The sequence below is a fragment of the Lates calcarifer genome, linkage group LG17 (assembly GCF_001640805.2).
Source record: "Lates calcarifer isolate ASB-BC8 linkage group LG17, TLL_Latcal_v3, whole genome shotgun sequence".
NCBI classification, from domain to species: Eukaryota; Metazoa; Chordata; class Actinopteri; family Centropomidae; genus Lates; species Lates calcarifer.
This window is the reverse complement of record NC_066849.1, coordinates 13806211-13818830: the sequence shown is the minus strand read 5'-3', so window position 1 is coordinate 13818830 and position 12620 is coordinate 13806211. Positions and strand designations below refer to the sequence as shown.

At 43.2% G+C, this 12620-nt stretch overlaps 1 protein-coding gene across 1 annotated transcript in view; it reads left to right on the top strand.

Annotated features, from left to right (window-relative positions):
- The window catches only part of obscna (obscurin, cytoskeletal calmodulin and titin-interacting RhoGEF a), a 35949-nt gene that overhangs the window by 15648 nt on the left and 7681 nt on the right, over positions 1-12620 (top strand). The window contains 31 exon segments of the mRNA XM_051077243.1: positions 191-457; positions 553-819; positions 927-1193; positions 1288-1554; positions 1791-2057; positions 2310-2576; positions 2702-4852; positions 4952-5024; positions 5124-5218; positions 5320-5432; positions 5584-5784; positions 5943-6025; positions 6179-6352; positions 6490-6649; positions 6755-6856; positions 6933-7097; positions 7193-7351; positions 7479-7656; positions 7785-7898; positions 8007-8174; positions 8361-8463; positions 8546-8675; positions 8788-8893; positions 10650-10758; positions 11028-11161; positions 11243-11355; positions 11497-11665; positions 11865-11952; positions 12047-12247; positions 12360-12420; positions 12513-12590. Of these exon segments, the coding sequence (XP_050933200.1) occupies positions 191-457; positions 553-819; positions 927-1193; positions 1288-1554; positions 1791-2057; positions 2310-2576; positions 2702-4852; positions 4952-5024; positions 5124-5218; positions 5320-5432; positions 5584-5784; positions 5943-6025; positions 6179-6352; positions 6490-6649; positions 6755-6856; positions 6933-7097; positions 7193-7351; positions 7479-7656; positions 7785-7898; positions 8007-8174; positions 8361-8463; positions 8546-8675; positions 8788-8893; positions 10650-10758; positions 11028-11161; positions 11243-11355; positions 11497-11665; positions 11865-11952; positions 12047-12247; positions 12360-12420; positions 12513-12590 (6830 nt within the window).

Sequence of the window (12620 nt, the reverse complement as noted above, 5' to 3'; positions counted from 1 at the left end):
TTATACACTTTGCTCTTGTCTCTGATCTATCTGGTAGGTGCAATGTTATCCTACCTACATTATATTATAAGCCCAACCACGTAGAAAATGGGTACTATTTAAAAAAAAAAAAAGAACACAGAAAGTAGAGAGCATTGTTCTCTTTACATTGTAGATGTGTAATGTTGTTTTTTCTTGCCTATTTTCCCAGAGCTCCCTGCATTCTTCAAGAAAGACTTGGTAAGTGTGGATGCTGAGGAAGAAGGTACAGCCTCCCTGTGCTGTGAGCTGTCTAAGCCTGGAGTGTCAGTGCAATGGAAGAAGAACAAGCTGCCACTGAGAGCAAACAGGAAGTATGAGATGAAACAAGATGGCTGCCTCCTCCAGCTGCACATTAAGGAGCTCAAACCTGAGGACAGTGGCAGCTACACATGCCAAGCTGGAAGTACAGAGACCAGTGCGACTGTGACAGTAAAAGGTGTGTGCATTTGGAGATTTACATGGCAAATGTTACAGTGTCAGCACTAATCTTAATCTCTTATTTGTCCACTCCAACCCTCTTATCTTTCCCAGAACATCCACCATTTTTCAAGAAGGAATTGCAGAATGTGAAGGCTGAGGAAGAAGGTTCAGCCTCTCTGTGCTGTGAGGTGTCCAAACCTGGGCTGTCAATACAATGGAAGAAGAACAAGCTGCCATTAAGACCAAGCAGGAAGTATGAGATGAAACAAGATGGCTGCATCCTCCAGCTCCACATCAAGGAGCTCAAACCTGAGGACAGTGGCAGCTACACATGTCAAGCAGGAAGTGCAGAGACCAGTGCAACTGTGACAGTGAAAGGTGTGTGAATTTGGCAGTGAACTATTTTGTGTTTGCTCTTCATGCTTTTAACAACACAAGACAAACTGTTTTGTATGTTTTTTAAATTTCCATACCTGTTTTTGCAGAGCTCGCTCCATTCTTCAACAAAGAATTACAAAACGTGGAGGGTGAAGATGGAGAGACGGCCTCTCTGTACTGTGAGGTGTCCAGACCTGGAGTGTCAGTTCAGTGGAAGAAGAATAGATTGCCATTGAGAGCCAGCAGGAAGTATGAAATAAAACAAGATGGCTGCCTCCTTCAGCTTCACATCAAGGATCTCAAACCTGAGGACAGTGGCAGCTACACATGCCAAGCAGGAAGTGCAGAGACCACTGCAACTGTGACAGTGAAAGGTGTGTGAATTTGGCAGTAAACAATTTAGTGTTTGCTCTTCCTGCTGTTAATCATGCAATGAAATTGTTTTCCAATGTATACTTGTTTTTGCAGAGCTTGTTCCATTCTTCAACAAAGAATTACAAAGCATACAGACTGAGGAGGGAGGTACAGTCTCCCTGTCCTGTGAGGTGTCCAAACCTAGGCTGTCAGTGCAATGGAAGAAGAATGGACTACCACTAAGAGCCAACAGAAAGTACGAGATGAAACAAGATGGCTGCCTCCTCCAGCTCCACATCAAGGAGCTCAAACCAGAGGACAGTGGCAGCTACACATGCCAAGCAGGAAGTGCAGAGACCAGTGCAACTGTGACAGTGAAAGGTGTGTGTTTGTTGGTGTTTAAGTGTATGTATTGTTTTTTGGGTTTTTTTCATCTTATGATAGGAGGGTATACTTAAACATGATTGACTGTCTGGACTGATTTTCCAGTGTAGTAAACTCACCTATCAAGCAGAATCAAACCATGAAAACTAAATACATATTTATCGATCTTATTTGGCATCTTACCATGCGCTGTCTTGAATAATATTTTGGTCTGCTGTGTGCTACCTACCTAGAGCTCGCTCCATTTTTCCACAAGAACTTACAAAATGTGGAGGCTGAGGAAGGAGGTACAGCTTCCCTGTACTGTGAGCTGTCAAAACCTGGGCTGTTGGTGCAATGGACGAAGAACAAGTTGCCACTGAGAGCAAACAGGAAGTATGAGATGAAGCAGGACGGCTGCCTCCTCCAGCTGCACATTAAGGAGCTCAAACCTGAGGACAGTGGCAGCTACACATGCCAAGCTGGAAGTGCAGAGACCAGTGCAAATGTGTCAGTGAAAGGTGTGTCCATTTGGCTATGTGTTAGGCAAATTTTACCATATACTCTCAAGCCACAGAAAAGTAATGCCAGTTTAGTACTGTCTTGTGATTCACTGAACTCTCTGGGTCTCATTGTAAGTTGTAACAAAGTAATTACCACCCATCCACCATGTAAGCACATGTAAATAGACACATAATGTCTTAGGCACTATTTCTATTATGGAAAAGACACACTAAAGACAGTTTCCCCCTCTTTATGACAATGTTTCTCAGAGCTTCCCCCATTCTTCAAGAAGAACTTACAAAGTATAGATGCTGAGGAGGGAGGTACAGTCTCCCTGTCTTGTGAGGTGTCCAAACCTGGGCTGTCAGTGCAATGGAAGAAGAACAAGCTGCCGCTGAGAGCAACCAAGAAGTATGAGATGAAACAAGATGGCTGCCTTCTCCAGCTCCACATCAAGGAGCTCAAACCAGAGGACAGTGGCAGCTACACATGCCAAGCAGGAAGTGCAGAGACCATTGCGACTGTGTCAGTGAAAGGTTTGTGAATCTTGATATCCAAATGGCAAAGTTACAGGAACAAAATGAGTTTAGTTATTTTTTGTCCAACTTCCACCTCACATAAATAAGTTGTCTATATATTTTTTTATCATTCTCTTGCCTAGAACTACAACCTACTCCACCAAAGGCAGAACCGCCAACATTATTACCTCGATCGAAGGGCGCTGCTTCCAAAACAACTTCTACTCCAGAGAACGAGAAGCCTGGCCTCCCAGAGGCCAAACCTGTGCCACCAGAGCCCAAAAAGAGAATTAACAGGAAAGCATTACCTATTACAAATTCAGAAAAAGATGTGGAGCCAGTGTTAGATCTAAAACAGTGTGTGGTGAAGGAGAATAATGAAGCCCAAAAAGGAATCCAACCTGTAAAGCCTGTGGAGAAAGACTTAAATGTTGTACAGAATATAACACAACTGGAGAGGAATAAAGAGAAAGACAGCGAGGAACACGAGAAAGCTGATAAATCAGTGAGATTACTGGAGAAGGATGGCAGGATTGACATGAAGGTCGAAGAGCCAGGTAGGTCTCTGGAAATCGACAATGAAGTTTTCCTGGAGAAAAGACAACAAGAAATGAATTTGGAGGAATCAATTGAAGCTGGCCTTAAAGTAAATCAGTCAGAGAGGATTCTGGGTGACGCTGTGGCTAAACAAAAGAAACAAATATTGATTTGTCCGGAAATGGAAAATGAAGTTGAACAGAGCTTAGAACAACCAGGAAAGCCCTTCGAGAAAACAAGTGAAGTTGAGAAGAAGGTGAAACATCCAGGAACACAGACCAGTGAGGATGAAAAGGGGCATTTGAAACCACAAGAAAAGTTAATTGCAAAAGAAACAACAAGGGAACAAGATGTAAAGTCTACAGTAAAGCAAAGTGCAGAAGACAAGGACTATGTGCAACAACAAGTGCCCACAGAGGCAGAGAGAGAGAAAAAGCCATTTAAACAAGTGTCATCTGTAAATCTCAGGGACAAACAGTCAGTGGAACAACAAGAAAAGCCTTCAGAGAGAGAGGCTGATTTTGTCCCTCCAAAACCACCTATGAGGATGAGGAGCAAAGCAAAGGGGGGAATGGAAAAGCAATTATCAAGGGACACAGAGACGGATCAAGAAGGACAAGAGCTGACTGAAGTTGTGGTGAAAACAACAGATGATCAGCCAGTGAAAGAGTTGATAAGCCCTGTGGAAAAAGAGGCTAAAGAGAAACCCATATTTGAGAGGAAACAGTCAATAACAACAGACAGTGAGATAGATGGGAAAATAAAACCTGTGAAAACTGCAGAGAAAGACACAAACACCAAACAGCTGATCAAACAACCAGTAAAACCCATGAGAAAAGAACCTGAAGTTGACCAGGAAATTAAACTGGCAGTTGAGCCAATGAGAAGGGAGGAACATAAACAGACAGTAAAAATGGCAGAAGATGTTCCCCTTCTCTATATTTCTGAAGATGAAACTTTCTCAGAGGCTTTGATCGAGATACCAGCAGACCACAGCAAGGTCCTGCCCGTCAGCTCTTATACTGACAGGCAAACTCAACCCTCTAGTCCTCCTCCAATTAATGTGCTCCAGAAGAGACAACCGTCCAAGGATGTTCCTCCGGAGACTGACATCAGCATTGAGGATGAACCACAAATGCAAGAGGCTGCTGTCAAGATCCAGGCTGCCTTTAAAGGCTACAAAACCCGCAAAGAAATGCGACCTGTCTTTAAAGAGGTGTTTAAGAACCAGAGTGCAGATCTTCATGGTACAGTCACTTTAGTGTGTATTGTAGAGGGAAAACCCAGCACAGTGCGCTGGCTGAAAAATGGCCATCAAGTTGTCAGTGACCACCGCTGCCGTATTGAGACCACAGAGCATGGTGTGTGCACACTGGTGATCAAAAACCTGACCACCAGTGACGGTGGAATCTATACCTGTGAGGTGGTGAATAAGTTTGGTGTGACCTCCTACAACGGAAACATAACAGTGGTGCAGCCTCAGCAGCCTGCTCACACTGCCCAGAAACCTGTACACCCGCCCCTTGCAGCAATAACTCCTCTGCAACTTGCCCCGACAAAGCCTGAGGTTCAGGCCAAAACACCAACTCAGAATCTGCCTCAGACTCAAGCACAGATACCCACTTCAGCTGCAGATACTGCGAACTACGTAGAAAGTGTGACCATCTCCCTGTGGGAGGCCTACAACCTGACAGAGCAAGATACACCAATGAGTCCACAAGAGAGGAGAGGATCATCACTCATTGCTGCCAGCTCCAGTGAGTAACTCACTTATACCCTTAATGTAACAACAAAAATATATGACTGCTTGACTGGATATCTACAATATAGTACATATAATTTTCTGTTTTCAACAGTGTCAAGTCCCTCTGATTACGATACAGCTCCTGACATTATGGAACCAGTTGAAACTGGCCCCATTGTACCAAGGTCAGAGTGCGGAGGAAAAGATGTGTCTTGTCATCTGAATTTCATCACTACTTGTGTATTTTGTGCTCATACTCCAAATATTTTTTAATATTGACACAGGGAAGTACCAAAACCAGAAGACCAAGTGTCTCCAAAGGATGAAAAAGAAGAGACAGCTGCTCCACATCCACCTAAGAAACTACTGAAGGTCAAAGGTAAGAGACATTGATTTTCTGCATTGTTGTTTGTCTTTCCATTACTACATCTTTAGTTTTACATCAAGTACACTAGAGCTGACTTCCTCCCTAATTTATAGGGGCTCATGAAGGCAGGATGAGGACGCCATCTCCAAAGCACCATCGGGCCCACACGCCCTTAGCTAGTACTGTCTCTGGATCAGAGTCAGAGGGGGAAGAGGATAGACAAGAGGTACTTCTTGCATATTTTGCCCTATCTTGGATGTATACTGTATACTATATTTATGGACCTACTCTGTGTGTTCTATGAACGTTAATGTAACAAATGTGATTTGATTAAGTCTCTAAAATATGTAATATATGTGCTTATTTCTCCCCCTCAGACATTTGAAATGTATGTGGCTCGAGCTGACTGCAGTCCTAACAGTGGAAATAAGGAAAGTTTTATTCTGAAGGAGGGCCAGTTTGTAGAGGTCCTGGACTCTGTTCATCCTGACAGATGGCTGGTGAGGACCAAACCCACCAAAACCAACCCTGCTCGACAGGGCTGGGTATGTCCAGCCTACCTGGAGAAGAAGAGAAAGGTAAGATGTATAAATCTAGATGTCAGCTCCGGTGCTGAGTCAACACTGGCCATTTGAGTTTTCTATTTTTTTTGCTGTCAAGAGGGACGTTAAATTCATTACGTAATGAAAAATGAAAGTGATTTTAATAACAAATACATGAATGTTGTTTTGAACAGGACACTTTCCCACAAATGAGAGCACCTCAAGAAGATCTTGATGGAATAGGGTCTACAGGAGAAGAGTACAGGAGAGCTCTAAGGTCTGATATTCTGCAATTTTTAAGTAAAGTGGGAGGAATGTCACTAGGCATGATACGATATGAATATAGTATCCCTATATCCTACATGTCCTTGGGCAGTTATATTTGGAAGTCTGCTGATTCATGTCTGAATGAAACTGCCTCTTTCTTTAGCCAACTGGTCCAAGGCCTGATTGATGGAGAGGAGGAGTTTGTGAAGGAGATGAAGATGTTCACCTCTCACCAGCTGAGTTATCTGGACTCCAGTCGCCAGATCCCCATCAACATCCTCAACCAGAAAGAGATCATTTTCAGGAATATTAAGGACATTGTTTCTCTGCATGAGAGGTAATACACATGCACTAACAAGAAATGTACGCATGTATGTATATTGTGTGTAATTGATTTATAGTTTTCTGTTTTCCAGTGTCCTTATGCGTTGTGTCTTTTTCTACTGACCCTGCACCCCACTACTTTAATTTCAGGTCCATTCTTCCTGGTCTGAAAGGCTGTGCCACAGATGATGATGTGGCCATGCACCTGGTCAAGCACACTGAAGACTTTGAGAGGTATCTTCACTACATGGTGGGACAAGCACAAGCAGAAGCCTGCATCACTGACAAGGCCATGCAGCAGTATTTCAAAGTAATCACAAAATCGGTTTGGATTTAAACATTTAACATGCTGAGTCGCAGCTTTATTGCACTGATCTAATGTCCTTTTTTTTATATATTGCCCATTCCGCCTCAGGAATTAACAGAATCTGGTAAGCCAGATGCACCTGTAATGGATGTCCTCACCTTCCTCCAACGGCCAGTGGAGAGGATTCAAACCTACCAGGCTTTACTAAAGGTCAGCATACAGTTTTCTTTACAAATTTGTGTACAAGTTCATAGACTACATTTTGTTTTTGTATGAAAATTGGCAGGAGTTAATCAAGAACAAAGCCAGAAGTGGTCAGAGCTGCTGTCTGTTAGAGGATGCCTTCTCCATGGTGTCCTGTCTACCCTGGAGGTCGGACAACCTGCACCAGGTGTCCCTCATCGAGAACTACCCAGCTCCTCTGACTGCCCTGGGCGAGCCTGTGCGACAGGTAACTACATGTTTTCATTATGAATTCAAGATCAGGCTCTCATCCTGAGTCACATATGGTCATCATACGGTCTTCACTTGCCTTCCTCTCTCCAGGGAGTCTTCACAGTGTGGGAGGAATCTCCAGAAATTAAAACGGCCTCTAGAGGGCATCAGAGACAAGTCTTTCTCTTCAAGGAGTGTATTGTGCTGTGTAAACTGAAAAGAGACACCCGCATGAACAGTGACACCTACACCTTCAAGAACAAAATGAAGGTAACATCAGCTCTCTTGTTTTCTGACTAAGTCTACTTGTGTATGTTAGACAATACAAAAAGACAATTTTGGCCTCACCCTCCCACTCTCTGGTCCTTCTCTTCTTCATTTTTTGTGATCTACCCAGCTGAATGATGTGGAAATAAAGGAGTCTGTGGGTGGAGATGAGAAGTCTTGGGGGTTGTGGCATGAGCATAGGGGCTCGGTGCGGAGGTACACACTGCAGGGCCGCTCCACACTGGCTAAACTCCCCTGGCTCAAGGACCTGAAGGAGCTCCAGCAACGCTCCAGCCTGCCCACTAACAGTAAGTAAAAGTGAACACCAGGTAAAGTTTGACACTTTATTTTTTCTTGAGTTGTTGAGGGTCGCAACACTTCAATGACAAACATATGCTTCATGTGTCATTTCTGTATTTCTGTATTCTGTCAACAGGCCCACCAGTGTTCGAGTCACTGTTGTCTGACTGCACCACAAAGATAGGACAGACAATTAAACTGACATGCAAAGTCACAGGATCCCCCAAACCAGTGGTCACATGGCTAAAAGGTCAGAAAAGGCTTTTGAAAATATGTATACATTTTTAACTTTCCACTGTATGTACACCAAAACAAGAAGTCATAGTTTCGCAGTTAGAATCTGATATCTGCTTCACAGATGGTCTCCCTCTGGAGGATGACCCCCGTCACATCATCACAGCAGACCGGTTCGGCACCTGCAGTCTCATCCTGGACAGTCTCACTGCAGAGGACTCTGGACAGTACACGTGCTATGCTACGAGCTCCATGGGCACTGCTGGTACTCTGGCTAAGGTTGTGGTCCAGGGTGAGTCTGTGGATACAACTGAGCCACTTGAGTACAACTATTAGATCTACTAGTACTATTACATCTGCTACCACTGCTGCTGCTTCTAATATTTCCATTACCTCTGTTACTATAACAGCCTTTATTGGCCGATTTTGAATTATCTGGACATTGATGGCAAATTAATGTATATGTTCTTCTTTGCAGCTCCACCCAGATTTGTGAGTCGACTTGAAAGTGCTTGTCTGATAGAAGGAGAGGATATCCAGTTCACTTGTTCCACACTCAGTACTCCTTTACCACGAGTCAGGTATGACAAGAAAGATGATGCACTGTGATCACGTTGGCTGTAATGTGAACTTGTCAAACATGTCCACCCTTGGGTTTGGCAGGTGGTTGAAAGATGGTAGAGAGCTGACTGACAAGCAAAAGTATTTGATCTTGAATGATGCTCGAAGTGGAATCTTGTGTCTGACGGTCATCAGTGCCACAGAGGCAGATATTGGACAGTATGAGTGTGAGGTATAAATCCATTATCGATAATACGAACACCGTATTAACATAATTAACATCATTGGTGTCAGAGAGTATCTTCTTTTAAGATTCAGTATGTCAAATATTTTGTTTTGTTTAGCTTTGGAATGAGCTTGGCTGCGTTAAGTGCAAGGCAGGCTTGTGCCCTGCTTACGTACCACCGACTGACATCGAGAACGACCAACCACAGGACTTACCTCCTAAAGGTAGGACTGGCAGAGCTGCTGAAGGTAAATATCCTCCACACACGATGGAAACCAGCAACAGGGTTTTCGTCCACTCTCTCACTGGCTCAGCTGTGTTTGAGAAGGGATGAAGCACATGCCATTGTCCAGTGTCACTTCAGATCCCGTCACCCTTTCTGCATCACATCATGTGACTCCTCTTCACTCTCCAAACTGCAACAATTTGCATCAGTTACCACTATCAACCACTACCATTCATCCATTCTATCAAGTTTACACCATTTTTTAGAGATTTTACTCACATTTTTCTTTTATCCATTTCACACCAGATGTCACCAGACCCCCTGGGCTTATGGCACAGAGCATGGCCTCTAGATGAATGCCTAAAATGTGAAACAGAGAGAATAAGTAGTAGCATGGCACAACAAATGCAAATAGCAACTATTAACTCTGGTGGTATGTACAAGATAAAACTGCGTGTATGTGTTACTTTTCATTTCTCATTTTACTACTGTTTCCATTTGAATCATATTTCATAAGTACACACTGTCTGTGTCTCAGCTGACTGTCAGTGTCAGTGGTTAACCTCTCTCCCAGACTGCTACAATGACCTCAGCTACATTAAACCCATACTTGAACATCTCAAACCATCTCTGTCCTAATACCTACACATAACCAGTTCTAACCTTTGTTCTTTGGTCCTGAATCTGTGTCACCACTCACTCCATCTGTTCTACTTATTAATGTTGAGTGTGAGGCACTTAAACCTCTGCCTTTTATTTGCCATAACCCAGGGGGATCTAGTGGCTACCATTCAACATAGACACCATACTGAATTTCCCAGCATTCCTTTCACCCATGAAAAGACACTGATACATTTTATTGTCTGGAATGATTTTGTGTTTTTCATCATGTTTCCACTTCCCACACAGGGCATGGATTGAAACAGACTTGATCATTTTCCTCCATTAGACTCATGTTCTCATCCAAAAGTCAGCCCAACACTGAGGTCCCATAAGTAACAGCAGTAATTTAAATATAGAGATAGCAAGTATCACTAGTAGATTATTGAAAGTGATTTTCAGTTTGTGCCATTATCTATTAATTTACAGTTACTCTTCTATCACATACAGAAGTTCAGCAATGAAACTAGTATAATAGAATATATGATAGAATTCAGACATGTTCAGTGGAAGTTTGACATATGATATACTTTATATGGACTACAAAGTTTTCTCACTCACGTATACTTTTTCTGGCTTTTGGACACTGGTTCACCATGTTTGTTTTTCCATTGTCCATAACCTACATGTTTCTCCATCTTCCCTCTACTAGTCCTAAAGCAGGAAGTTCCTCACATGGACCGTTCCATGTAAGTCATCCTTGTCATGATAACAAATAACCACTCAACATTCCCCCTTTTTCTTCTTGGCCAACGCATGCCCAGCTAACTCCCCACTCCTACGAACACAAGATGGTCATGTGCTGGACAGGTGTTCCCTTTACGCCCGTGCAGGAGTGGGCATGAGCCCACGTCCTATTGATGTGGTGGGTTAGTAGGTTAAACCCTCAAGTCCTGAGGTAAGAAATGCAGTATTACTGCGTGTGGTATGTAAGGTAATGTACTTTTTTTTTTTTTTACTTTTCTTGTGTTTTAGTATACATACATTACAGTCAAGACAAAGTGATACTTCCTTAAAATATAGTTAGAAAATATATAGCTATATGAAGTATGTGATCCTTGAATTCCTGCTGAGTAACATTTTGGTTTTGATAGATGCAGACTCAGAGGGCTGGTCCACTGCGTTTGTGAAGAAATGGTTACAGACTGACTTCAGCCCCACCTCTATTGCCAAGATGCTTTTCCCTCCTGGATACCCTGAACAGTAAGTTAATTATAACTTATAACTAAAAGTATTTACCATCCTTTCCTTCCTTTGAAGAAAATTGGCATCAGCCACAACCTGAAAGATTTGTCTATGGTCGGTAAAAGTCTAAATTTATTAGTCCGTTTTGCAATTCTGAAATTAGAACTGGATAGTGAAAAAGTAAACATAAGTGTTTTTTAGTATCTTAAAATGTCACTTTACATCATTATGACTGAACAATAGTATTTGATAATCACCTTTTCCTTTTACCCTGTCTTTGTATCCAGAGCACAGTGTAACACTGAAGAGACTGTTCTTGCCGCCACATCCATGGATAACGTAGCTCAGCAGCCTCTGCGTTACCTGGAGGAAGAGGAGGAGGAGATTTACACCTCAGAAGCAATGCAAGAGATCACAGATGGTATTCTTGTCAGAAGGATAAATATAATATGACTACTATCAAATTAGGAATGCACACTAAGTGATCTCATTTCCTGTTCAGCTCCTCCTTCAGTCCAGGTGTCCACTGAGGACCTGTGTGTAGAACCCGGCCAAACAGCCACATTTACTGCCATCATCACAGGAAGACCTACTCCTACGATACAGTGGTACAAGGTAAGAGCACTGCAGATCAGTGATTTCCAAATGGCACTGCACTCGCAAAGGGTCTGCCTCTCTGTCTGAGATCACAATGCAAAAGTCTGTTTGTAGTTTGCAGATTAAAAAAATATTAACACTCTTTTTCTGTGATTGGAGGACGAAGACGAGCTTGCAGCCAATGAGAATGTGCAGATAGTTCAGCACGGTGCCCGTTGCTCACTGACCATAGGGTGCTGTGAGGGTGAAGACAGCAGCATATACACCTGCTTCGCCTACAACGACTCTGGCCATGCCTCATGCCAGGCTCAGCTTACAGTCGAGGAAGGTGAGATAACAACATGCATTGTAGACATAGGTCACGTCTAACTGCAAAACCTCGCCAGGGGTTATTGGTCAGTGTATCATTGTCATAAATCATGTCAGATAAGTGTATAGTCGTCAGTCCCTCCACTAAGCCAGTCCACTCAGCAACGTTACACCCAGCAGTTACACTTATTCACATCTTTACTGTGATGTCTGTGCAGGCCCACTGGAGTGTCAGGAGAGGGAGGTGGAACTGGGGAAGAGAAGGAAGTTATTCTCTGTCTATGATGTCCACGAGGAAATTGGAAGGTGAACCTGCACATTATATTGACATAGCCCAAGCTGTCCATGACCTCTGTCTGCTAAGATCTGACCTGACTGCCATCATCTTCCTTTCTTTTAGGGGAACGTTTGGGGTAGTGAAGCGTGTAGTCCACAGAAGGACAGGTGAAGTCTTTGCTGCCAAGTTCCTGCCTCTGCGGAGCAGCACTCGGACGAGGGCCTTCCAGGAGAGAGACCTGCTCTCCCGCCTGGCTCATCCCAGAGTGGCCTGTCTGCTGGACTTCTTTTGCACCAGACGCACTCTGGTGCTGATTACAGAAATGTATCCTCCCTGTTAAATATTACAGCATGACCACTCATTTTTCTGCACAGTTGGGTTTAGCCTGTTACGTTTGATTTGTTAATAGTAAAGTGTTCTTTAACGCCATCTGTAGCTGCTGTTCTCATGGACTTCTGGATCATTTATTACTAAGAGGATCAGTCTCAGAGAAAGAGGTACAAGCTCACATTTATTCCCCTACTAGATATTTTTTCTTGAAAATGTTATGATGTTTTGACTTTGACTAATATTCTACATCTTATTTCAGGTTCAGTCATACATCCAACAAATCCTCGAGGGTGTTGGTCACATTCACAGCATGAACATCCTGCATCTGGACATTAAAGTGAGATTCCCAGCCCAGTCAACGTTGCAT